Source organism: Centruroides vittatus, unplaced genomic scaffold (genome assembly GCF_030686945.1).
Source record: "Centruroides vittatus isolate TY-2023 unplaced genomic scaffold, ASM3068694v2 contig_875, whole genome shotgun sequence".
Classification (NCBI taxonomy): domain Eukaryota; kingdom Metazoa; phylum Arthropoda; class Arachnida; order Scorpiones; family Buthidae; genus Centruroides; species Centruroides vittatus.
Genome location: NW_027122567.1, coordinates 4,263,907 through 4,290,665, shown reverse-complemented (window position 1 = coordinate 4,290,665; position 26,759 = coordinate 4,263,907). Strand labels below are relative to the sequence as shown.

Below are 26,759 nucleotides of genomic sequence, written 5' to 3'. Positions count from 1 at the left end.
TCTCATTTACATTTTACAAATATTCAATATATCTAACGTGGAGTTAGTTAAAGGTAAATTTTGAAAGGTTTATCGCCAATATTTTTCTTTAATTTTTGAATTTTTTTATACGGAAATAATTATATTTTCTCTTAAAAAGATGATATTGATAATTTTTTAAAACGTTATAGAGTCTTGTTATACAGATCACCCGATATAGTGAACAGTTTTGTTAGTGTTTGCTCTCTTATGCATGTAGTGAATGATTTTCATCAGTCATTTTTAAGGCCAGATTAAAACTTAGAGGCCCTAGGCACTTAAAAGATTTTGGTGGCCCCATATACTATATATATAATTTAAAATATAAACAATAATAAAATATAAAATTTTATTTTTTGAAATAAATAACGACAACAAATACTTTAATTTTTCATTCATTGTGGGGCTTGGTTCAGCTGCACTATTTGCAATTTTGCCCATGGTGAATCAGGCAATGGAAAATTTCTGTGGTGGTCCCTTTCCTTGACGTGCTTATTTTGCCTAATGGTTAATCCAGCCATGGTTCTTTGAGAGTTCCCTATATCGAGTGTGCACATAGTATACATAAGTAGGGAATATGTGGATTTTTATACCTTCTAGCGCAACCTCATAAAATATAAAATGGTATAAATTTTAATTTTCAGTTATGAATGCTGAAAAAACAAAAATATGAGTCTGTATAAGTGTAATATGCATAAGTTACATATGCAATGTGCAATACATTAGACCTACGCTATGAGATGTGGCCTTCCAATTAAAAAAGGGGGTTCTCCCTCTGTCTTAGTTTAACATTAAGATTACATAATTCTATTAGGACTTTACACGAGTAATAAAATTATCATTCTAGTTGTTTTTTAATTAAATTTTTCCTACATCGAAGAGACATTTAACATGCTACTGAACAGAAAACAACTAAGAAATTTTTATCTAGTAAGGTGTAATGCAGTTATTGAACTGGTGCACAGCATAATAAACGTATAAAACGAGAAAATTTCTATGAAAATTAATAGATTTTTTTAAAATAAATTTATAAATTTAAATTGAAATTTTTCCAGTGTTTGTGGTTCACTGATATATTTGAACTAATTTACATTCAAATTTAAGAACGGGTATTCTGAAGTTAATAGATATACGAATAATTGAATGAAATGTTTAATAAACTTTAACAATTTCCATAACATATTTAAATAACGGAAAATAAACATAATTATTAGGAATTGTAATTTAAAATGTGTATAAATTGATTCAAGAGAGGACATTATTGATTGTAAGTCTTAACGCGAAAGTGTGGTCTACGTAAAATTTAGTTTCTAATTTCTGCATAGAAAAAAATGTTAAGATTGTTGTATTATTTAAAAAATAATACAATAAGTTGTTTTAGAATTATTTAAAACATATTTACCTTCGTTTGAATGTAAAGCAATAGAAAAACAATTGAATTCAATAGCTACAACAAATTCAGAAAATGAGAAAAACAGTAATAAAAAAAACTAGAAGAAAAATCATAATCTTTCGTTCAATTAATCAGCTTAATGGAAGTTGAGCAAAAGAATCGTTTATAACCAATTTTTTTGTTCCCCGTTCCTCATTGTTTTTATATTATTGATGCCAAAAAAACCACGCAGAAAATGGGTTTAAATATTGACCTTGTTATTTCGAAGAAAATAAGTTTTATTCATTGCAAATTAACTCGTAAACTATTTTCGTTAATAAATAAGATTATTACCCGCTTATAACGAATAAAATTAAGCAGAAAATATCCCAAGCGACGTAAGAAATCTTTAAAAACACGCTAAATAATAACGCTTCTATGTACCGATTTCTATATCTTGTTTATTCTTTTATGAATAAATATATATTTTATAGCCTTTCACATAAAATTCACGCTTAGATATTTTATAAAATTATGTATTTAATATTACTAGAATTTTAAAAAAAAGAAGGTTCGCTATTATATGAATAAATTTAATATCTTGAATGTTGGGTGTTTACTCCCTCTCGTAAACAGTTTATGTATATCAAAACCAGTTTATATTTATGATGTGCTTCCTCCTGAATAAACACACATAAACTTAATATTGAGGATTTACGTTTATTGGAATATTTTCTTCATTATTACACTCGTATGTGCGCTTATATTAACAATTTTAATAGAAGCGGAATAATATTTTGAGTATTAACAAACGTGCATGAAATATTAAATTGTAGGTCTTATAAATAAATTCAAGGGTTTATCTACAATATTTAGTTAATTTTTAAAGGTTTGAAATGTTTTTCAATTGATTTTTAATGAATTTTTTCGTTTCCTTTATCCTATTTTGCGTTAAATTTGTTTGATTTAACCTACCAGTAGATAGGAATCATAGGAATTTGCAGCTCGATAAAATATTGATTCCGTGTGCTATAAAGAAAATAGATAGAGATAACAAGTCCGACATGTTTACAAAGGTATAACATGTGAATAATATCATAAAACTTTTAAAAAATCGGAAAGGAAGAGGCTTATTTTATATTGATTCTAGAGATAAATAAGAATATAACATTTCGTAAAGGGAAAACAATCGATTATTCACTCGAAAAATCTGGCAACATTGCTAGACTTTCCCGGCATTTTTTGTTCCATTCCTAATAATTGCTACCATTATCTTTAAGTCTTCAGATGTTTTAGCAGATATTAAGTGAATGGGGTCATATCTCACGAACCAACAGTACGATTTTCTTGGAAATTTCTAGAAACATTTCTTCCTAATACACAAATCGCCTTGCAAAATTTCAGAAAGTTTCAATAAAAAACATAGGAGTTATTAAGCTTCAAAGTGAGTGAAAGAGTCGTGCCCCACACACTAGCATCCATAGATTTCAAGCTCCCGAGTCTAAAAAACCTTGGCTGTTACATACGTGGGAAGGTAAAAATAAATTTTTATTTATAACTTATTTTTTTAATTTCTTAGGTTATATAAAAATAAAACTTTAGAATATATTTCTAAATCAATATCCTGTCCCAAACTGCACATCAGACCATCATCACAGATCATTGATTTTGGTAATGAGTATCTTGCGACTAATGTATACTTTTATAAAAACGATAGTTTACTTTGAATGTTTATCATTTGCCGTTTTATAAAAAAATTTCTTATATTTATTTATTTATTTTACGTTTAAAAATATTCGAGTTTCATAAGTTATATCGAGAACGGCGTAGTTTCAATCAAATCTGCGGAAAATGCATGATTAATGTTAAAGATATTAAATGGATTGAGTATGCAAATTAATTTAAATATTCAAAATAATTTCGTAAATTTATAGAATTTTAGACATTCTCGTAGAGTTTATTAACAAAATTTTCACCGAAGAATTGATTAGTTTTGATTAAAAAAAAAATAATAATAATAAAATTTGTTTAATGTTTCCACTATCGAGTTTCCTCCATTTTGCTTTTGTTTTCCTTCAACGATTGTAAGTAAATTACAAATAATTTCGAAGAAATTTACAAGTATACTCGTGCAAATGGAAAATACACAAATAAATTTCTGTGGCAGAGAATTGGCAAATAACTTCAAACAGAAAATATACAAGTAAATTCAATGCAGAAGGAAATAAACAAATAGTTTCCCACAGTAGGAAATATAAAAGTAAATACTTCTTCAATAGCAAATAGCGAATATATTTCTATAGTAAAAAAAACAAACTTATTTTTACAATAAAATATATGTAAATTTACAGTAAAAATATATTTTTAGGAAAGAATTTCTGTAGAAGGAAATGTATGAAAATTCCTGCAAGAGAATATGTAAAATGTTATTTTCTTTCTTTTTCTTAGCGTTGTCCCACAGATGTAGGGTTCGCTGTTCGGATCTTCGAACGCCATTTTGTTCGATCAAGTGCATCGTCTGGGTTCAGGTGCATAGCCTTTAGGTCTGCGTTGATAGCATCTTGCCATCGTTGCTTCGGTCTTCCGCGTGGCCGTCGGCCGTTCACCTCTAGGTGGTAGGCAATGTTGGCAACTGTATCCGGGCTGATCGTCGGACGTGGCCAAACCAGCGCAGGCGTCTCTCTCTCATTTTTGCCTCAATGGGCGCGATGCCAAATTGCTGGCATATTGTGTCATTACTGATATGGTCGAGGAGGGAAACACTAAGCGTCCTGCGAGCCATGAGCATCTCCATGGAAAAAAGACGCCGTTCGGTTGTTCTCGTTGATGGCCAACATTCGGAACCATACAGAGCAACAGGTCGTACCACAGTCCGGTAGATTTTCGATTTTAGGTACAGTACATGGGCATCTTTTTGTCGCAGAGAACACCGGTGACTTCTCTCCATCGTAGCCATGCCGCATTCATCCTCGCTCGTACCTCGTCGTCAATGCCTCCGTGACTCTGTAGGGTTGAGCCGAAGTAGCGAAAAGTGTGCGTTTTATACAAGTTATCACCGTTGACTTGGATCGTGCTCACATTTGGAAACATTTCTAGATATTCGGTTTTCTTGGTGTTAAGGCGCAAGCCAAAACAACTCAGACGGTCGCTCCAGGCCTGCATCTGGCACTGTAGCTCTTCTCGAGTGGTAGCTGCAAGCATGATGTCGTCAGCATAAAGCAGCGTCCAAGGCACATCGCTCTGTATATTCTTTGTGATAGTGTCCATGATGAGAATGAATAGCAGTGGCAACAGTGTGGAGCCTTGATGAACGCCAACGTTCACCGGGAAGTTGTCAGATGTACCAGCCGCGCACCTCACTCGGCTGCTGGTATTTGTGTACAGAATTCTGACCCAGTTGACGAGGTCCTCAGGCACTCCGTGGTCGCGGAGTGCATACCAAATGAGCTGGTAGGCGATGTCACGTGGCTTCTCTCCCTTCCAACGTGTTTCCTGCAGGCAGGCAATGGTCACACGACGTCGTTTAAGTATATCGGCGAGCTCGCGGTTACGCCCGGTTAATGTTCCAATGTTGAGTGTAGCGATTCGGATCGACTTCAGTTTAGTTTACAAGTTCGGGTTTGGGTTTGGGTAGGCTAGCTTCTTTATCCGGTTCCGCCCTTGAACCGGTTGCCCTTGCAAATTTTTCACGCTGGTTGAGAGTGGCCAATGAGTCGCCTCTGGGGTATGCCTAGCATTCGACGATGATTCTAAAAGTGACGTTTCTGATCTTTGGGTTGCGACAGGAGTTGACCAACTGTCTTGTCGCCACAGCCTGACGTTAGGTCCGTGTTCAGCTCACCACCATGTTACAGATGGGCAGTCTCCAGCGGCACCACTTTTAGACAAATTCTTAATCTTTTAAAAAAAAAGACAATCCACTAAAATCAACATCAACTATATTCGAAATTTTGTTAGGTATATATAATGTTATTTAAATATAAGTATATAAAATATTATATTTACAAAATATAAAAGTTTGGATAAATTTTATTTACTGATAGTTTATTCAAGTGTATTAATTAAACATTTTAATATTGTTAAATATAAATGCAGTGTGATCTAAAAGTCAGGTAAAACCGCATTTCTTTAGGCAATTCAGCAATTTTCGCAAAGTTTGTAAGTAATAATATATTTGAGTAAGATAGGTATTTCCTTTTTACAACGGTTACCTGACTTTTGGTCCACCCTGTATTCTGCTATTGTATAACTTACAGCATTGCTGTAATTATAAATTATATTTTAACTACCGTGTTTGAAGTAAGTAGTTAGAAAATATAAATAAATAAAAAACTGATGACTGTACAGGAAATAAAGAAGAAAATAATTTTGTTACTACTTCATTTTTAACTTAATATGTTATATAGACCAGGGGGTAAGCAACTCTTGGCACGCGCTCCAAACGTGGCACCAAACAACTTTTTACGGCACGTAAACCAGAGCTCACCTTAAAAAATAAATATCCAGCATCTTTTATATATATATATATATTCGTTTTTCGTAAAGAATTTATCGTGTTTTTGAAGTTTGTATATATGTGGATTTTTTTATTATTTAAAAATGCTCTCTCAATACTTACGACACTAAATAATAATTCCCAAAAACTCCGGTTGACACGCGAGAAGATTTTGCATTACAGATTTTTGGCGATTTTGGCACGTGCACTTAAAAAGGTTGCCCACCCCTCATACACTGTATTCAATATTGTTTACATATTTTATTCTAGAAAATATAAACACAGTCGAACTTGTAAAAGCGGCTACCTCTAAGGATTTTCAGGAATGTTTCATTTTGTAAATGTATACAGAATAATCTCTAAACAACGAACAATTTTTTAATTTTCTGGCCGTTTTTCAGAGGTTTGACTTCTGAAAAACCGGCCACGATATATGTACTGTACATAAAGACCACTAGTCGTTATTTTAAGGTTATTTTGCCATTTTCAGAGGTTTGACTCATATATATATATATAAGTCGAACCTCTGAATATGTATAGTAATGTACAGTACAGTACATCTTAGATACATATTTGATTTACAAGTAAAGAATATAAAATGTAATTTTAGTAAGATTCGTTACTACAGTTTCTTATATATAACATACTGCAAATATAGACATTATACGAGGAAAAATAAATAAATCGTAAACAGTATGAAGGCGTTATATATATATATATATAAAAAAAGAAAACATAAATTAAAATGATGTACGAGGAAAGAATATGTAAATGCGAAAAGAAGAAGAGGAGAAGGGGAGAAGATTGTTTTCCAGAGTTTCATTCTAAGGTATTACTGTAAAAGAGAAAAAAAAAATTGTATTTTTTGAATAGATTCTAAATCTCTCGAGATAAAAACACAAAGAAAAGAAGAAGTAACAATCTCCGTATTAAATAATTCGAACTATGAATAAGTAAACGTTGCAGTTATTATGTTATATAATTAAATTAAATTTTAAATATAAATCTTTCATAATTTATATAAGAATAGAAAAAAAGAAGTTTTATAAGTGTTTTGTTTTTAGTTTCCTGGCCCTGTTATATATTGATATAAGAAAGGGAAGGTTTGGCCAAAAATGTAAAAATCTTAAGAGGTCAAAAATGATCCCTTAAGATTTTTACATTTTTGGACTCAGGGGTCATTGAAACGACGAGAAATGTAAGAATATGGAAGATTCTCTTTATGTATGGATGTATGGGGGGCACAATTTTGTTCACCTTTAAAGCTTCCTAACTCCTGTGTTTTACGTCGTAAACTTCTGAAATTTTGCAGGAAGGCTTGTTTATTAGTGAGATTGATGCTAGTGAATTTTGACGGTTAAAGGTCGATGGAGTGGGGAGATAAAGAGGGTCGTGTGTCGTAGTATCGCGAGTAGGGTCGAACTTAATGACGATTTTACTCGTTATTAGCAATTACAGTTTTTTATAAAATTCATACTCTGCACTCGAAATTAAGCTATTTGCCATTTTACAATAATTAAAAATATAAAAACATTTTAAAAATAAAATATGATAACAGATGGCTCCACCCGCAGTTTTGAATGTTTCCGGAAAAGTTAAGTAACTCATTGCTGGAATTTTTTTATATTTTTAGTTCTTTGCTTTTATTGTATATTGCCAAAAGTAAGTGATATAAAGTGGTAAGATTAGAAAAACAATGTGGAAAGCAATTTCGTATGTTGAAAGTAAACGTTTTCTGTAGCAAAAATCCGACTAAACAAGTATTTTACCAAAGAAAGTTGTCGATAAGACGAATGGGAGTAACCCAAATAACATGAAAGGTTAAAATAGACTAAACAATCAAGCCAAACAAAACATTAAATGGAGTTTTTTCTCTCTTATAAATCAGTTTTTTTTCAGTTAATTAATGTATAATTTTGTGTTTTTTCATAAGAAAAAAACGAATTAAAAATTGATTAGTTCGTTGGAAAGATTTCTACTTCAATTTTTTTTCTGTTAATTGTAGGATAAGGATTCGATTTTCTACACGTTTCTTTACTTTTCCAAGATCATAATTACGTTGTAATTCCGTAGAGGTGTACATAAATCAATTTTATTTGATTGAAAGTTATTAATTAAATAATTTTTCATACTCGGAAATTCATATTTTATCTAGTTCTGAACACAATTTTTTAGTTTTTTACAAAGATTACTGACTTATAAATCATGGAATTAATAATTTAAATGTGTTTCTGTGACGCTCTTGAGTAGTAACAGTGGCTGATAATCGAACAGAAGTCGTTAAAATGTTTAATAAACGATTAATAATTCAATAACCTCCCCCCTTTAACACCACGTTAATTTAGTAGGGAAAATATCGCGCTGTCAAATATTATCGTTTGATCTAATTTACTTTTCTTGCTTCATAAATTAAACAATTTGCATTATTTTAAATGTTCTAAAGATAATTAACTTCTATACTAACCTGTGAAGTAAATTATGGTTATTATTCATAACGCCTACGTTTCAATATGGCGTAAACTCATCCCACTGCTTACAAAAATGGTTCCAAAATAACATAAATACCGTAAAACATGCTTAATTTTTAAATGAAATAAATCATTTGATTAATTCTCCATAAAAATAATTTAATTTTAATGCCAGATTGTTAATTCTATACAATAATTTAAGGTTAAAATTACAGAGGAAGAGGCAATCTTAAGCATTTAAAGCATAATTAAACTTTAAAAATATGTTCACAAGGTTATAAATTAGTTATAAACAATGTTTAATGAATTATAAAATGGTTAGGAAGCTTTAAAAATGGTTTAAGTCGGTTGCCAATTAAATATTTATCAGTTAAAATCATCGATTAGAAGTTATTCATAATTAAATTTGCCAAAAATTTAATGAACTATCGATAAATTTAATTATTAATCATTCATATTGTCGATAAAATATCAATAAATTGGAATAAACTTTAAAATATTTTAAAAATTTGTTTTAATTTGAATTATAATGTATATTAATTTTGTTTATTTAAAATGAATAATTAATTAAATTAATTGGGTTCTTGTTCAAATAAATGAAATTAATCATATGTATTTATTAATTAAAATATATTTAATATTAATATTATTAATTAATGGCGACCTTCCCAACTGTTTAATATACGTAACGGAGAGAATGTCTGATGATCAGTCAAAAAATGACCGATCGCCCCCCAACATTTTTACATTTTTGAACACCTTGAAACCTCGAGAAATGCAAAAAATTTGGGGGGTTTTCCTCTGTATGTATTGATGTTAGTGTTTATTTGGGGACACGATTTTGTTCATCCACTTTGAAGCTTAATAAATCCTGTGCTTTTAGTCGAAAATTTCTGAAATTTTGCAAGGACGTTTGTGTATTAAACAGATTGATGCTACTAAATTTTGGTGGTTAAAGGTCAAGAGGATGGGGAGATAAAGGGGGTCATGTGTCGTAGTATCACGAGTAGGATCGGACTTAATTACGATTTTACTCGTTATTAGCATCTACATTTTTTTTTATAAAACCCATCCCTACCCTCAAAATAATATTTCATAATAAATAAAATATAAAAATGTTTTAATTATAAAATATCATAACAGATGGCGCCACTAAAGTTTAAAATGTCGGGAAAGTAAAGCAACTCGTTGATGTAGTTTTTAATGAATAAAAAATTAGTTGTGTAAATTAAATATAAAATTTAAATTATAAACGTAAGTTTTATTATTATTTATGAATTGATGTTAATGATATATGCTTTAATATCATCGATTATAAAATATAATTAATAGTAAATGCTAATAATCGTAATTTTTATGAATTTATTTTCCAATATATTTAAAATTCTTGAAATTTCTGTAGTAAATAAATATTTAAACTCATTTAATAACATTTCAATGGTTCCGATCGTCAAATACGCTGTTAGAAAGTTAAAATTTTTATAAATTAACTGTAAAATCATCTTTAAAATGTTTTAAAAATTGAATATATAAGCTTAATTTAATAATTATTACGTTTAAACGTTTATAATTAATATTAAAAACTAATTTTTTAAAGAAATTTGATTCGTTTTACATGAAAATTAAATGAAAATTACGCTAAAAAATTTGATAATCAATTAAATTTATAACCTAATTTAAATTTTTTAAGATAAATTTAAGCGAAACGTGACATTTTTATGTATAAAAAGCATAAACTCGTCACATAAAAATTGATATGCAGAAGCAGTGGAGTCGTTCTTGGATCTCAATCGTTTTTTGTATGTCGAATGAAAGTATGAATTACACGAAGTATCAATTTACATGAGTTATAAAAGATGACAGACAGAAAAAAAGGAAATAATAATAATAATAATAATAATGCAAAAATACAGTAAACATATTTAAAATAAATGGCATTACGGTCGAGTTATTTTGTTGAAATCAACCTCATTTTATTCTCGAAGAGTTATCGATCACAGAGACGAAAATATTATCAAGATAAATGAAAATGCCAAAATAATTTTGGAATAAATTTGTTTCCATTGTGAAAGTTTGAATTTTCATCCACTCTCTTGCATACTTCACCTTTTACTCCCGAATTTTTGTTGGTAAATGTATACATTTTTAGTGATGTAAATCTATAAATTCTTTGTCTTACAATAGAAACATCTGATTATATTTGACAGAATCACTTCTAAGATATATTATATCCCTGTTTCTATATTGAATATTCACTTTCCGTGTAGATCAGTTCTTCTTCCTCCTCCTTTTGTTTTACATAAAGTTTCTTGTTTTCATACCTGCTCCTTATCAACTCTTTCCGTACTCCAATGACCTTATTATAATAAATTTTCTGTAAAAATTCTTACACGTTTCGCTTTTATAGTTGATTTTTCAGAATTTTATCACTTAAAGGTTTTACCACGAAGGGCCATTGACTCGAGAGTCACACTAGGGCCTCAAAAACTCTTCTTGCAAATTATTCCTGCCGTTTTATTGTTGTGTATTAAGTAAACTATCCTTTTATTATTTCAAATTTTAATATTTTATACAGTTTTTTTTTTAACATTCTGAAACCTTAAAACGTTAAATGGTCTTCCTGGGAGGATCTGCTCAAACTTTGTAGCTTGAACCGCTGAAGAATAGTGTAAAATTTCGATTTCCTTAAAGAAAAAATTATGAAAAATACAAGAAATTAATTCTAAAAATAGCATATTAATTAATTTAAAAGAATATTAATTAAAATTACATTTTTAGAAATACAGTCATTTAATTTATTCAAAAAAATTGGTAAACGTTTCTTTAAATTGGGTTTAAAGTTAAGATAAAATTATGTAGTTGAATTAAATTGTAATTTTTAATTATTTTTTTTTTTTTAATTTTATTTCATACGTTGTGCTGCCATTTTTAAAAATTGTAAACCTGTCTGTCTCTCTGTCTTTTCTTAATCTCAAGAACGGAGTTAGCCAAGTAAAAGTCGAGACCAGATATGAAAAGCTTAGGGTCCATAAGCACCGATTAACTTTATACAGACTTCCAGTTTATAATTAATTTATATACAGTATTTCTAGTTGTATCTCGTCTTTCTATATACTCATTTAGACTTATTATAGCTCGAAGATATAAGAGACCTTTCCAATAATAATAAATTTAAAAGCGCGAGGCTCTCTGTAACCCCGTAGCATAAGGCCCTAAATTGTATATAATTTAGCATATTTTCAGCCACGATTTTCTTAAAAATTTACTTCTCTTCGGTCTACTTTACATATAAAAACTATTTTAAAGCTTTCGTTGTAAGTTTAAATGAGTTTTAAATAGAAAATAAAATGATATTAATTAACTCGTTCGCCTAGAGATCATCAAAATTTTTCTTCCATTAAAATTCATAAAAGTTCAATCTATAATCCCCTTTTGCCCTTTAAAAAATAAATTAAAACGTAACGTTATATATATATATATATATATACATCATTTTTAGTTAATTAATATTTATAATTATACAATAATTAATCATATTTAATCCCAGAAATCGAACCCCGTGTCGGTGGTTATTAATAACATATACTTCCTGCCAGAATCGATGTGAGAAACTTGGCACAAAGTAAATATTTTTAAATGCAGCAAAAATATATATATATATATTTATATTCATTTTAAAAACCATTATTTCGATATTAAAATTGAATTTTTCCACAATTTTTTAAAAATATATAATTGAGAAAAGATGAAAATCTGTTCGTAAAGGGAAGATTAAACACGCAAAGTAGAAGAAGGTTTATGTGATATATATGTATATATTCCTCATTTTTTCACATATAAATGTATATATTTCCTCCTTTCCTCGTCTGCATTTTCCTCATATGAGAGAAATATATACTTTCCTCCTCCTTATTTTCTCTTAGTCATCTTCTTTCTCATTCTCAACTTTTCCTTATATACATATGCAGGGGATGGAAAGTAGGTATACATTGTTATTGCGGAAAAAAGCATAAGAAAAAAACATTTATTTTTATGCATAAATTAAATTATAATAAAGAATACGACGAAATAATAAAAGATAATAATAATCATAATAAACACCAAACATCTGTTTTTATAAGATTCACAACTGTATGCCTACTTTTGCATTCTCATGTTGTTACTCTCTCTTCTTCACAATCTTAATTTATATATGTATGTATTAATCATTGTATTAATTATATATATATATATGTATTTCCTCTTTTTCAACCTCATTTTTCCTCTTAATTTTTAACGTATATGTGAAGAGAAAGCGAAGATCATTTTAAAACTCCCTTCTGTACTGAAAATCAAATCATTTTAGCATAAATTTAGTGAAATTTATATAAAACTTTAATATTTTTCTTGTTTCCATTTACACAAAGATTTATATTTTAAAAAAAAATATCAAAAATCTCGACAATTTTCTATAGTTTAAATAAGAATTAATCAACAGTTCATACAAATGATTAATTATATTTAACGTTACATAAATATAAAAGATATGACTTATAATGTATATGCACACGAGTGTTATATATTACATAGGTGTGCTTTTTCGCTTTACATTGATCGATTCACTTTTCTGCAAAAAAAAAAAAAAGCAGAAAAGAAATCTATCTTGACTAAATTATCTGCAATTTATTTTTAAAATCAAACCAGACAGATTTATGATTATGATTCTACTTCAAACCTATAAATAATTTAGAAAGTGATGTATATTTCTCTTTAGTCATAATAAATTTAAGTAATTTTTATACATGTTTTGAATATTTCCTCGTTTAACACTTCCCCTATTTCTTTCTTTTATTTTTTGACAATCGATTTATGTCTCTATCCATTTTTTCCAACGAAGAAACGGCGTCATATTATAGTCTACGTGTGATATTTTTTTTTTGTTTTTTAGTCTTTAAAATAGCTTCAAATTTCGTAATTTTTGAATAATATACGATAAAATTAGTTTAAAAAATTTTAATTTTCTAGTAATTAAACATTTTTTTGAAAATTTAATGCTGATCATTTGCATCTTTGTCTCAATAGAAACAACCATTCCTTGTTTTCTCATCTCATTTTACATTCCTGGATGTTGAGAGGGAAAGTATGGCGATCGTTCCAAAAAATGACCCTTCCCTCAAGATTTTTACATTTTTGGATTCAGGAATCTTGAAATGTGGAGAAATGTAAAAAAGTTGAGGGTGTATTTCTGTATGTATGGAAGTTAGCGTGTGTCGGGGGGTCACGACTTTTCACCCAATTTGAAGCTTAATAATTCTCGTGTCTTTTGTCAAAAATTTCTGAAATTTTGTAGGGAGGTTTGTGTAGTAGGGGGAAATGTTTCCAGAAATTTTCAGAAAAATCGGACCATTGGTTCGGGAAATATAGCCCCACTCCCTTAATATCTCCCGAATCAATCTGGACTTAAAGGTAATGGTAGCAATTATTAGGGATGAAAATAAATAAAGAATGCCGGGAACGTCCAGTAACAACTTTTTTAATAAAATAAATATTTTAAAACATGTTAATCTTTATATTTAAAATGATAAAATGCTGCAAGTTCTAGTTTCTACGCAAATAAACGCAAATTTATTGCAAGAAAGTTAAAAATTAATACATAATTTTAATAACAAATTCATCGTCTGTGTAATTTACTGAAATTGAATAGCGTTTTTTTTAAATTTTTTGCCATAAAATTTCGAGTTTTAACATTATTTCCATTCGTAGATTTAAGCAAAAGATACAACGAAAGAGTGGATGATGCACAGTACCATAAATCACACAATAAAAGATTCTGCAAGTCTCTTCCGATAAAAAATAAATTTTAGGAATTACTTTCACACTGAAAATCGACTTATTTTTCGCCGTAATTTTGTATAAATTCAGTCAAATTTACATGAAATTATTAATATTTTTGTTGTACTTTTAATACACGAGACATTCGGCGCTCGGTTTTAAATATTTAAAAACATTTTATCAAGCCATTAAATTTAAATAAATTAATATTCATTAAATTCATTGTAAAATTGCCAAAATTATATTATATATAAGTATATATATATTTATATACACGTTGTAAATAGCTTCAAATATTTAATAATCGTTTATTAAATATAATTATAAGATAATTAATGCATAAATTACTATATAATTATGTATATAATATGTAATTAAATAGCCGAATTTCTTGTTATAAGCGAATTAAATCTAGTTTATTGATGAAAAGTAAAGAATTAATGAATTTATTGTAATTTAATAATATAATTTATGTACTGTGTATATATATATATATACTACATTAATTAATTTATAAGATAATTAAATTACTAATGAGAATAGCCGTTCTGGAATATTTATTAAAATAGTTTTTACATTAATTTACTAATAAATTATTCTATTATTTATGTACCGTACTGTACAGTACGTGTTGACTTTAGACATTTTTCTTCGGGGAAAATGTTTTCTTATAAAAGATTGGTTTGGGACCACCTGTTTTGTGGGGCCCAGGCAATTGCCCTTTTTGCCCAATTCGAAAGTTGGGTGCTCCCTACAAAAATAAAGATGTATTTGTGAAAAATTAGAAACAGTTTCCTTGTTTATTTGGAGTAATACGAAACAATTAGGATACGTAATTAGGAAAAACACAAGGAAATAACTCAATAAAAAAATTCCAACAAAGAGTTGCAAAACTTTCCCGGCAATAAAGTTAAAATTGTTTGTAGCGCTATCTGTCATCAGATTTCATTTTTTAAAAAATTTATATCATTAATTATTATAAAATGGCAACAAGCTTAATTTTTGGGTAGATATGCGTTTCATAAAAAGTTTTAAATGCTAATAACGAGTAAAATCGTCATTAAGTGCGACTCTACTCAAGATATGATACGTGACCCCCTTTATCTCCCACTCCTTCGACCTTTAATCACAAAAATTTAATAGCATCAATCTCCCTAATACACAAACCTCCCTGTAAAATTTCAGAAATTGTCGACAAAAGGCATAAGAGTTATTAAACATTAAAGTGAGTGAACAAACTCGTGACTCCCCACACACTGACATCCACATATACAGAAAATAATCCCCAGCTTTTTTACTTTTCTCGACGTTTGAGGATCCTTCGAATTCAAAAATGTAAAAATCTCGGGGGTCATTTTTGACCGATCTCCATACTTTCCATCTGTTATGGAGGGAAATCCTTATTCAGTCCTCTTTACTCGACAGTGTAATGTATTGTATACTTTACCTGTTTGGTACACTTCTCATTAAGACTACAACGAATAAAATTTCATTTACAATTCATTAAGCTCATCTTATTCCTAAACTGTTCTACTAGCAATTCACTGATTAGACATGAATTAGAGAAACCTTCTCTAAATGCTAAATTACTTAAACAAATGTTTTCTTTCCGGTATACAATTTAACATCATAACCCAAAATGCTAAAGAGGGAATGGAGGTCAAAAAATCTTCCCCGAAGAATTTTATATTTTTGGACTCGGAGGACCTTGAAATGTCGAGAAATGTAAAAAATTTGGGGGTTGTTCTGTGTGTATGGATGTTAATGCGTGATGTAAAGGCGGGGAGATACAGGGGTGTACCATGTGTCATATCTCGTGTGGGGTCAGATTTAATGATGATTTTACTCGTCATTAGCATTTATAATTTAAAAAAAATAATAAAATCTTATAACAGATGGCGCTACGCACAATTTTAATTCTTGCCGGAAAAGTTACGCAACTCGTTGCTGAATTTTTTATAAAAATTCTATATGTCAAATGAAATCTGAGTTCAAGCCACACGCGTACAAGACTATTAACTGTATACACCGAGCCAGAACTATTTTAATATTTAAAAACGTAAATAATACAAGTACAGTAATTATAAAACTTTTTAAAATATGAAATTATAGCCTTAAAAATATCAGTAAATATACAAAACTCTATTTAATATCAACTTTTAAGAAAGTTAAATGCTTAACATCACGCAAGCTTCTCTTTCATTATCGAACTGTATTATTTACAACACATTTACTATTTATTCAATGTCCTTGTACAAAAGATAATAAATTTCCCTAAAAATAACTTTCATAAATAGGCCCTATAGTTTTTTGCATTTAAAAATGGTAATACTTTACGTTCGATGCATTAAGATTATAATTACTGAAGTAGAAAAAAAATATACAATTTATAGTTTAGTAAATTGCTTTTGAAACATTTTTTATAGTTATTTTTCGAGTTTAGTGGAGTGAATTGAGTGGAAACCATTGCAAAAAATCGATGATTTTTGCGATATGATGCGGAATTTTTCGGATAATCGTAAGCGATTGTCCAATTCGGCCATGTTGCCGCAATATTTTTATAGTAGTTTACTGAAGGAAATTGCAAAATTAATGAGGTTACAATTGTTTTACAAGAAGAAACAATGTTTATTTCCGTAAAGCAACGTGATTAAGTGCCAAAAAAGTATAAAAATAATGAGAAATGTGACATTACAACTGTTTCCACCACACGTGCAATTCTTATAACACATTTTTTTTCTTCTTATCTTCTTAAATTAATTACAAGTTTTTCCTTCTTACTAATAATTGTAATTTATGTCTAAAGTATAGTTTAAACTTTCTGTAGAAGATATATTTGTTTTTTTAAACGCATTTTTGTATTCTTACTTCATCTTCTAAATCGAATGATAATAAGAGTTTTACTTCATCACAAACTGCTTAATTTGATTTTAACTCCTAAACAGGACCGTTAGTGTGATAAAAAGAGAAGACAATTACATAAAGCCTGACCTGAATCTTGATTATCTCCTCGAGAAGCTTCAAAAAAAAAAGTAGATTAACGTCGTTAATACTTTAAATAAAAACTTCGCTTTGTAAAACTGTCGTAGGAAGAATGTGAGGTGATAAAATAAATAGTTGTTTTTCTCTTCGGATTTTATATTTAAAACAGTTTAATTCTGTAAAAAATATCTGTAAATTAAAGCGTGGACAGTTTTTTTTTAAAGTTAAAATTGAATTTAGCTGTTTGTGCTGAAGCAAAAACAGATGACACGAATTTCTTCTTCGGTAATAAAATCCTAACTTTCCATTTAATAAAAGTTCTTATTCTTCTTATTATAAGTAATAAATTAAATCAGGATCCATAAGTTAATTTCTTAACGTATAAATCCTGATTTAATTTAAAATTGTTTAATGGTATTTAATATTTAAGCTAGGATCTTTAATAACAAAAAGGAAATTAATTATTTTATGTAATGATTAATACGGCATTTTTATTATTTAGCATCCACATTAAAGATCCTGGTTACGAATTAGGTCATTATGCTCGATTTTGTACCATAAAATGTGGATCTTGACGTAATTTAAATCACTTAATGGTGTTAGATCGAGGATCCTGACTTAAATCGCAATCAGGATCCTTGATTTAACGTCGTAAAATACGGATCATTAATTTATATTTTATAACGAAAAGGAAAAAATAGTTATTTAATACGATTCTTAATACGTATTTTACATGTATATCATTTACATTTGGGGATAAATATCTTAGTTGAAATATTTTTAAAAATCCTTATTTTAGTAATATTTATATATTATATAAATAAATCCTAGTTTTAATCATGATTTTAGTTTAAACGAGGCGTTTAAAGCAAGCATTTTCAAGCTGTCAGCTACAAAAATCGATTATTTAGATGCTATTCAATTCATTTTATATCAGGTTTTGGATTTAATAATAAGACTTTGCTTTAGAATTCTCAACGCATTAATAAATTCTTGTAGAACAAATTTATTTAATTAATGAATATTTATTGAAATAAATTATTTTAAATGAATTAAAATTATTGATTTAATAATAATATAACCTTGTCGTGGTTATATTATTGAAAACAAGACGACTTTACAATATATTTTCCTATCGATTTTTTTATAAAAATTTACTCTAATTTATTATCTGAAATTGTTTAATGTTTTAGTTTTATAACTAATTATTTATTATACCTTACCATTATAATTAAAGGTATTTATTCAGAAATATTAAAGGATATTTTCGTTTAAAGTAAGATTCGTTATAAAGCAAGGATTTGCAATTACGTAAAAATCCTTACTTTAAACATAAATAAATACTCTTGTTTGATATTTATGAATTATATAACAAAATTCTCTTCATTTTTAAATAGAATTTGAGTGCTTTAGATATTAATTCGCTTCTGGAAAGGGAAAATTGGATACTGTTTTATACATTTTCAGTCATTTAACAAAACAGTTAAATATAATATATATATAAATTTAGATATTTAGATGGCTCTACTGTAAAGTTTAAAGAGAATTTTATCAGCATGAAGCATTTATCTCTCACTCTCTGTAATCTGATATATTTAGATGTATAGAGTATCGTATTCCTTTGAGCAGCCGGTCAATCATCTTTAATCCAGTTGTTACTACTCCCTTCATTAAAAATTAATTATTATAATATTTTACTTTAGAAAGCAGCAGTCATATTTTATATCTTTTTTCGATAAAATACATGAATTAATTAATATTTTGAATTGAAAACTATGGTCGCTCTACAGTAAAATTGACTAAATATGGCACCTCCTGGTTTGAATGCGTTACTTTATATATCTAAGAACTAGATCTATCCCTTCCTTTAAAATATAAATAAAAATTCATGATTTAATAATAAATTTTGAAAATATAACTAGAAAGAAAGTTTTTCTTTTAATATTTATTCATTTTTAGTAAATAATCGTATTAATTCTGATGGAAAGTAATACAAAATGCCATCTTTACAGCCCATTAAAACAAAGTTAAAAAAAAAAAAATTATTTAGATATTATTCATCCTTTTACTCATATTATAAATATAAAATAATTGGTTTTATATAATATCATTTTTGCAGTTTAATGTTTTAAATTACAGGAAAGATATTCCAATTCATATTTTGGACAACGAAAGTTACGAAAAAGATTCGGTGTTCTACGTAGAAATTGGTGAACCAAAATTAGAAGAAGGTAATAATTAACCTTTTTCTTATATTTTAGGCCATCCGAAAGGTTTAATTTATGTTTTTCTTATTAAATTTTAGACTTGATTAAAGAGGAAACCGGCCAAATAAACAACGAACCATCATCTCCTAATGGCGAAGCATCAGAAGCAGACAAGCTAGCAATGTTAGGAAAACCCAGATTGGGAGAATATTACAGATGTCAAATAAGGATTAAAGAGAGCCGCGAGTTTAAGGTAAACTTAAACTAAATTTTAATATATTAAGTATTATGATCTCAGCATAAAATTAAAAGTTAACGGTGAAACAAAGTCTCATTAAAAGGCTGCAATATTTAAAAACAATAATACGAGTAGAGAACATTTAAAAATAAATAAAATCACCTGTCAAAACGGATCTAATCATATGAATAATTTATTTACTATCGAAACCTCAAAATTAATTGGTTTAAAAGTAAATTTTATAGTTATTATAGGGATTTATTCTCGTAGAAATTTGGAAAAATGTGTGAGTTACGTAACGTTACACCGGCTTTATCATTTACAGTTATATGAAATCCAACTTTTGGAAGTCATCTTAATCCTTAATCCTTGGTGTATTGAGGATTCTTTTAGCTATTAATCTTTATAAAGACACCAACGAGATTAGTCGAGATATACTTTTTTTTTTTACATCTAAATCCCAGTATTTTCTATTGGGATAGATCAATAGTTAAAAATGTAAGGGAATGATGTCGATTTATAAATTGATTTTTGATTATATTTACCATTAGTTTTCTTTATTTCTTTACAGAATACTGTCGATAAACTTTTCGAAAAAGCAAACGTCTCATTGATGATAGGTACATCGTCGTGGAGAGAACAGTTCTTAGGTGTTATAACTGTTAATACAGGTAAAATTAATGTTTAATTAATCAAGTTTTAACAAATTTAAACGTGACATATTAAGAAGATTATCTTTCCATTAATATTGTTTGCATAAACTCGAAAACTTTCAAATTAATTACGATTATTGTACGTGATAAAGGATAAATCACTTTATCTGTTCCATTGAATAGAAAGGAAACGATGACTCGATTTACGTTAGTGCACAGGAAACATGCAAATAGAGCGATTGTAAGATAATTGCATTGGCCCAGTTATAGCAATTTTGATGTAGTATAACTCGGAAATTACTCAATATAACTCCAGCAAATTTAGTAACATTACAGAAATGTATAATCTTCCACTTAGTAGCCACAGTTTTCATTGATTTCAGTTAAGAATTTTTATAAATTCTTTTTAATTTCGTAAATAAAAGAATTTTATTAAAATGTATTTTTTTAATTATTAAAAAAAAAACATTAAATTATAAAATTTTTTTGACTTTTTATTTGATTTATCGAATTTCGTGCTGCTATTTTTTCTGTAGTTTCTACAGAAAAATAAAATAAAAGTGCATTTTAATTTGCCGAATAAAAAGCATTTTTTAAGGCCCTTTATTTAAAATTTCATCTCCTAATATTCGAATAAGAAATAACAATTGAAGAGAGATTCAGTTAATTCTTAAATAATTCACCGAAAAAGCCTAAATTCTCACGTTCTTGCTTTAATGGAAGCATTTTTAAATCGTAAGAATAATTTAAAAATTGAATATATTTTTAATATCCGAAACTATAGTATCGGTTTTATTAATGTTATTTAATAAAAGGTGATGAAGATGATGAAGAAGAAGATGACGGAACTGAAAAGATGCCTTCTTGTTCAGACTATGTGATACACTTCTTTACTATCTTCTGGAAAGTTTTGTTTGCCTTTATTCCACCCACCGGTAAGGGAAAATATTACAAGAATTTTATTCATAATCTATATAATTTTTTCCACTTAAAAATTTAATAATTACGCCAATTTTTTAATTCATGTTTCAAGACATAAACGTGTAACAATAGATCGATATTTTTAAATCGTTTCCTGCAATATTTTTAACACGATAATAAATGATATACTTCGAACTTACAATTATGCAAATCGTGTTTACAACGTTAACTTAATTACAGGTAAATATTCATGGCACCTTATCAAGTTACATGAGAATTAATTCCGTTTTACACTTATGTCTCCATGTTTTATATGTTTTCACTTCATTAAATTTCGTAACGACAATACTAATTCAATGAGAAATTAAAGAATTAATTGTATGTTATGACATTTTAATTCATTTTAATTATTTTTTTACAATAAAAGAGGAGGAAAAAAAATTATTTGAATTGAAGCATGTCACCAAATTTTTCCATTAATTTAATAAATTTAATCTCTTTGACAAGGCTTGTCTATATAAAATTAATAACAAAAACTTGAAATTTTATTTTTTTATGTTACAATAGTTATAAAAAATATAGAAAAAAATAAAATATATATATTTATATATAAGTTCATCCATCTACTGTGACATTTATGAATTCTACAAGATTGAACATCATCTATCAATTTTTCTGCTTTAAGATTTATCAAGATTTAGTTTGGGAACTTTTTGAGTTTTAAAATTACAAAATTTCCTTTGTATTTTTTTTATTTTACATTAAAAATTATTATCATCAACGTTTTATATATTTTTAAATTTTTTTTTTATAATCGAAGATTTATTTTATAGAATTTTTTAAACTGTCTTTACAAATAGTTTTTAATGTTGCAAAGAATCGATCGTGTCTTAAAGGTAAATTAAATTGAGGACATGTAATTTATTTATTTTTATAAATGAAATTTTAGTTTTCACCAGTTTAATCAATAGAATTGTTTCATAAAAACATGGAAGATTATATTACTCTTAATACATACGAATTTGTGTATAATTTATTTATTATTAAGGAAGGTTTCTTGTTAATATCATTAAGAGTAAGTTGTAAGCTTACCTGAATTACTTTTGTTGTTTCAAAGATGCAATACTCCATAATTTCTCACTATAGTCTTATTGTAGAAAGTAAATTTATTCCATTTCTATATTCAATGGGTGTTTTTCCTAATTTAAGATATGGGAGAGGAGTGATTTAACATTAGGAATACTCAACGAGATTCTGAATGAAAATGCTTAAAAAATGAACAAAAAAGTATTTGTTTTGCTAAATTAGAAATAAATTTAGAAGATATTTAAGAAGGAAAATTATTATATTATTCATTGAACTTCATGGGCACTTTAATAAAGTGTTCAGGAAGTGAATGGGCCTGTACTTGGATAAGTATGAACTATGTCTTCATAGAAGTTACCAGGTCTTCCTAAAATATGAAATATATTATTCATTTTTGCACCATAATGAAAATTAGAATTATTTAATTACATATATTCTCTAGTAACAAAGTTATTTCTTAAAGAAGAGCAAACATAACTTACTCTACGCTTTTTATTTCTTACTCATAAGCTTGCTAATGGAAAAACGCATTGAAACTTTCTAATTTACAGATTATTTCGGCGGATGGGCATGCTTCGTCTCCAGCATTGCAATTATCGGAGTGCTAACTGCAATTGTTGGAGATCTGGCATCCCATTTCGGGTGTACCATTGGACTGCGCGATGCTGTAACTGCTATCTCTTTTGTGGCTCTGGGAACAAGTATACCAGGTATTGCTACCTTTTAACAACTAATTTTTCTGTACTAACGTTTCTGTGCTTCTAACTTTAAAAAAATGTGATTGCTTTCTTTTCTTTGTAGATACTTTCGCCAGCAAAGTGGCAGCATGTAACGATAAATATGCAGATTCTTCTATTGGTAACGTAACAGGTAGTAATGCTGTCAATGTATTTTTGGGAATAGGTGTTGCATGGTCGATCGCCGCGATACATCATTCGCTCAACGGAAGCCAATTTAGAGTACCTCCCGGAAATTTAGCATTTTCTGTCACTCTGTTTTGTGCCTGTGCTTTTGTTTGTTGCACCGTTCTACTTATGCGTCGTCATCCTGCCGTAGGAGGAGAATTAGGAGGTCCGATGAAGTACAAACTACCAACAACTATACTTTTCGTCGGTTTGTGGTGCTTCTACGTCCTCATGTCTAGCTTAGAAGCTTATGATATTATCGAAGGATTTTAAAAGAAAAATCGTGGATGACTTGAAGATTCTCTCTCTCTCTTTTTTCATCAAATGGACACGTGTCTAACATATCTCGGGTGCCACCTTCTACAATAAAAGAATAGAGAACGACCTCAAGTTAGAATGGGATCGTGGTAGTAAAAAAAACAAACAAACAATATATAATATATATACAAAGTAAGGATTTAAGATTAGTGCCTCTTCGTGAAGGACCGAGTCCTTTAAAAAGTTGTATATGTATATATGTATATATGTACACTCAAGTATATACATATATACATGTATAAAATATATCATGAAGCTTCCTCTTGTACATAACGGCTGAGGATACAGCCTGATGATAGTTGTAGTTCAAGTACGTCTTGAAAAAATACAAAGAAATATATATATATATACAAATCCTTTTACTCTATTCAAGCTATTTCAGTGAAGCGTAATCAGGAAATATTTACAAAAAAAAAAAAAAGTTACTCTTCCCTCTTTAAAGTGCTAAATTCATAAATAGGGTACTGTACTGTTCACTCGCGAGTACCGAGTCAACGAATTTGTTAAAACACCTGCTTTTTCTCTGTCGTTTATTATCGCAGGTGGAAGCTAAGTAGTTAATGAGAAAGGTATTCGCTTGTGTTTACTTTAAAAAAGTTATTATAATGAGCATATTTTTTATATATGTGTATAGTAAACACTTCCTTTTATTGGAAATTCGTTTGATTTATTCTACTTAAAAGAATATTTTTGTTTGTTTGTTTACGTTATGTTTTTTCGATACTACGTGTATTTCGGGTATCTTTTTATCGGTTGAGTATAGGGCTCTTGTTCCTAAAGGTCTTAACCGGGCCAGGTGGCACCTGAAAGAGTTGTTCTAGTTATAAAAACGGTAGTTGTAGAGTAATTCTGGTCTCATTTTTAAAGTAATTTGGGTTGGGTAATCATTTTATGAATGTTCACGGCTACACACCACATAATTTTGTGGTTAGTTTATTCATAGTGCCTAGGCAAATGTATAAAGAAATCAGCAGGGAGTGACATTTTAAGGATAACTTTCCTTATTCTTAGATCCTTCTGTATATCATGTTCAACAATCACTCAATCTCTTTGTTACAACAGATGAATAGTTTTGACTATTTCTGATGTTCGTGGATTCTTATACTTATCTTCAAAACTAATTAAACTAAAAAACAATATATATATATATATATATGTATATATATATATTATACACATTTCAGGTCTCGATTCGGATGCAAACGATGTCAAAGTTCAATCTCGTTTTATCCCAAACAATTAAATTTTTTGGTGTTCATCAAATTTTTGATGTTTGTAAAGTTGTCCATGGGTATTTCATAATATCTGTAAAAAAACAAGAATAAAATAATATTTAAATTTATCTTTATCATTAAAAACAATTAGAATTTATCTTGAAATATATTCTAAGAATCTTAAATGGTTTAACCGATGGTTTAACGAAAGTTTTTAGGTTATATACCACTGCCTTTATAGGAAATTTTTGGAATTCTGATTGAGGCAGGAATTTAGAATTTATTAAAGACCGAATTAAGACTTTTTAGTGTTTTATTAATTTAACACTTTTACTGCCCGAAGAAGATTTAATTGAATAAAGTAACAAGCAATCCAGTAGGAAACAATGTAAAATTCAATCACTGTAATAACTTGCTTTGAAGAAATATCAATGTTTTAGAGAATAATAATGTATTTCCTAACACTTTTAAAACATATCTTCTAGTAAATAACTACATCTTTTTATGATTCAACTGATTCTTATAGAAGCCTTGATGATAAATGTGTTGTATTTCAGTTTACAACATTCCTAAAGTGAATTTTATGAAATAAAACAATTAAAATTAACAAGAACAATCTTTATTCGCTTCTTTAAACTAGAAAAATTAGTGAAATTCACGATAAACCTGTCCTTCAATATGAATTTTTGATATTGAAAGTGTAGTTACTGATGTTGAATGTAATGTATAAAAACAATTCAAGATTAACTCGAGAAAATCTTTTTACATGTGGATTCAGTCAAAGACTACTTTCGGCGACTGTAAAGGCAGTAAAAATGTTAAAATAAGAAAAATAATACTAAAATATTGTGTGAGAATTTCGATTTTATTTGAATAATGAAGATTCTTTTCTCAAAATTGAAATAATTTCAAAAGAAAAAAAAAAATCTGTTGATATTAAAGAAAGAGTGTTGATCTGTTGGAGATGTTTACTTTTCGACTTAACCAGTTATTAAATATTATTGGCATTTAAGTTTTGGGATAAAGATTTACATTTTCATGTTATCGTTTAAAAAAAAAAAATAAATAAATGCTTGTTGTTAATAGAATTTATATTGTTTAATTGTTATATTTGTGAAATTTTATATCAAAATTTGCAATTTCCATAGAAAGTTGATGTGACATTTTAACTTTATTATCTCCTTGCTGCTCCTTTACTTTGATGTTCTTCTCAGCGATAATATTTACTTACTTAATTACACTTTCTTTCATCTTTAACTCTTTTCATAAACAACTTCTTTCATAAAAACCATTTTCTATTCAATTTAAATGTAATAATATTCCTTCTTTCAACTCTTGTACCTTACTTCTTCCACTTTGTTTTTCTTTTGAAGCTACTTTGTTTAGAATTTTTAATTTCAAGTTTATTTAAAACTTTGTACTGAAATTATTATTTTAAACGTCATAGTATTAAAATGTGTAATTAAAATAATAATAATAATAATCGGTTTTAAACAAAACAAAAATAATAATTATGATTATAGAAGAATGTGCCATGCTTAATAAACTGTATGAAGTACATATCTTGTACAACTTAGGCTGGAATGAAGTAGATACTTTCTTCAAATAATAAATAGAATCATAGGAGGTGATTTCTAAACTATGCATTCTTAGACTCTACTTGGTCTAAAGATAGTTATTGAAAAAATACTTCTTGTCATTTTATGTCCCAATATTTATGTGTGAATTAAAAAGAATTAAATTAACATTTTAAGAAGCTTTATTGCTGTAAATAATAATTAATAATAATAATAAAAAAGTTAATAATAATTAATAATAATAATAACAATAAATAATTCGGCCGAGTACGGAAAATTAATGTTCAGATAATCATATTTACTATTCATAGAATTCAAAGTAAAGAAAAATAAATAAGCAAAAGATTTCTTCCTAAGCTTTTTTTCCCAATGGTTAATAATTTATTCGTGTTGTGATCGAAAAAAAAAGTAAAAAATAAAATAATAAAGCTGCCAGTATTCAGGGGCGTGCTGATGAATTAGAAAATAAAGATCCATTGGGTCATGCCCATATT

The 26,759-nt window shown here is 28.1% G+C and overlaps 1 protein-coding gene across 1 annotated transcript; it reads left to right on the top strand.

Moving 5' to 3' along the window:
* The first annotated feature begins 6,630 nt into the window (after nucleotides 1–6,630).
* On the top strand, nucleotides 6,631–24,976 carry LOC136983088 (sodium/calcium exchanger 1-like). Its single transcript, XM_067279719.1, has 7 exons — nucleotides 6,631–6,714; nucleotides 19,266–19,377; nucleotides 19,452–19,606; nucleotides 20,163–20,262; nucleotides 21,060–21,179; nucleotides 22,803–22,961; nucleotides 23,053–24,976. Exons 1-7 carry the CDS (start codon nucleotides 6,631–6,633, stop codon nucleotides 23,427–23,429), a joined length of 1,107 nt encoding a protein of 368 aa, XP_067135820.1. The 3' UTR covers nucleotides 23,430–24,976.
* The last annotated feature ends 1,783 nt before the right edge of the window (nucleotides 24,977–26,759 follow it).

Excerpts from the sequence above, each read along its gene's own strand:
- LOC136983088 (XM_067279719.1), top strand. The coding sequence starts at position 6,631 with ATGATGTACGAGGAAAGAATATGTAAATGCGAAAAGAAGAAGAGGAGA. Across the intron at positions 6,715-19,265 it reads TTCCAGAGTTTCATTCTAAG|TTTAATGTTTTAAATTACAG; the intron begins GTATTACTGTAA and ends TCATTTTTGCAG. Across the intron at positions 19,607-20,162 it reads AAGAGAGCCGCGAGTTTAAG|AATACTGTCGATAAACTTTT; the intron begins GTAAACTTAAAC and ends ATTTCTTTACAG.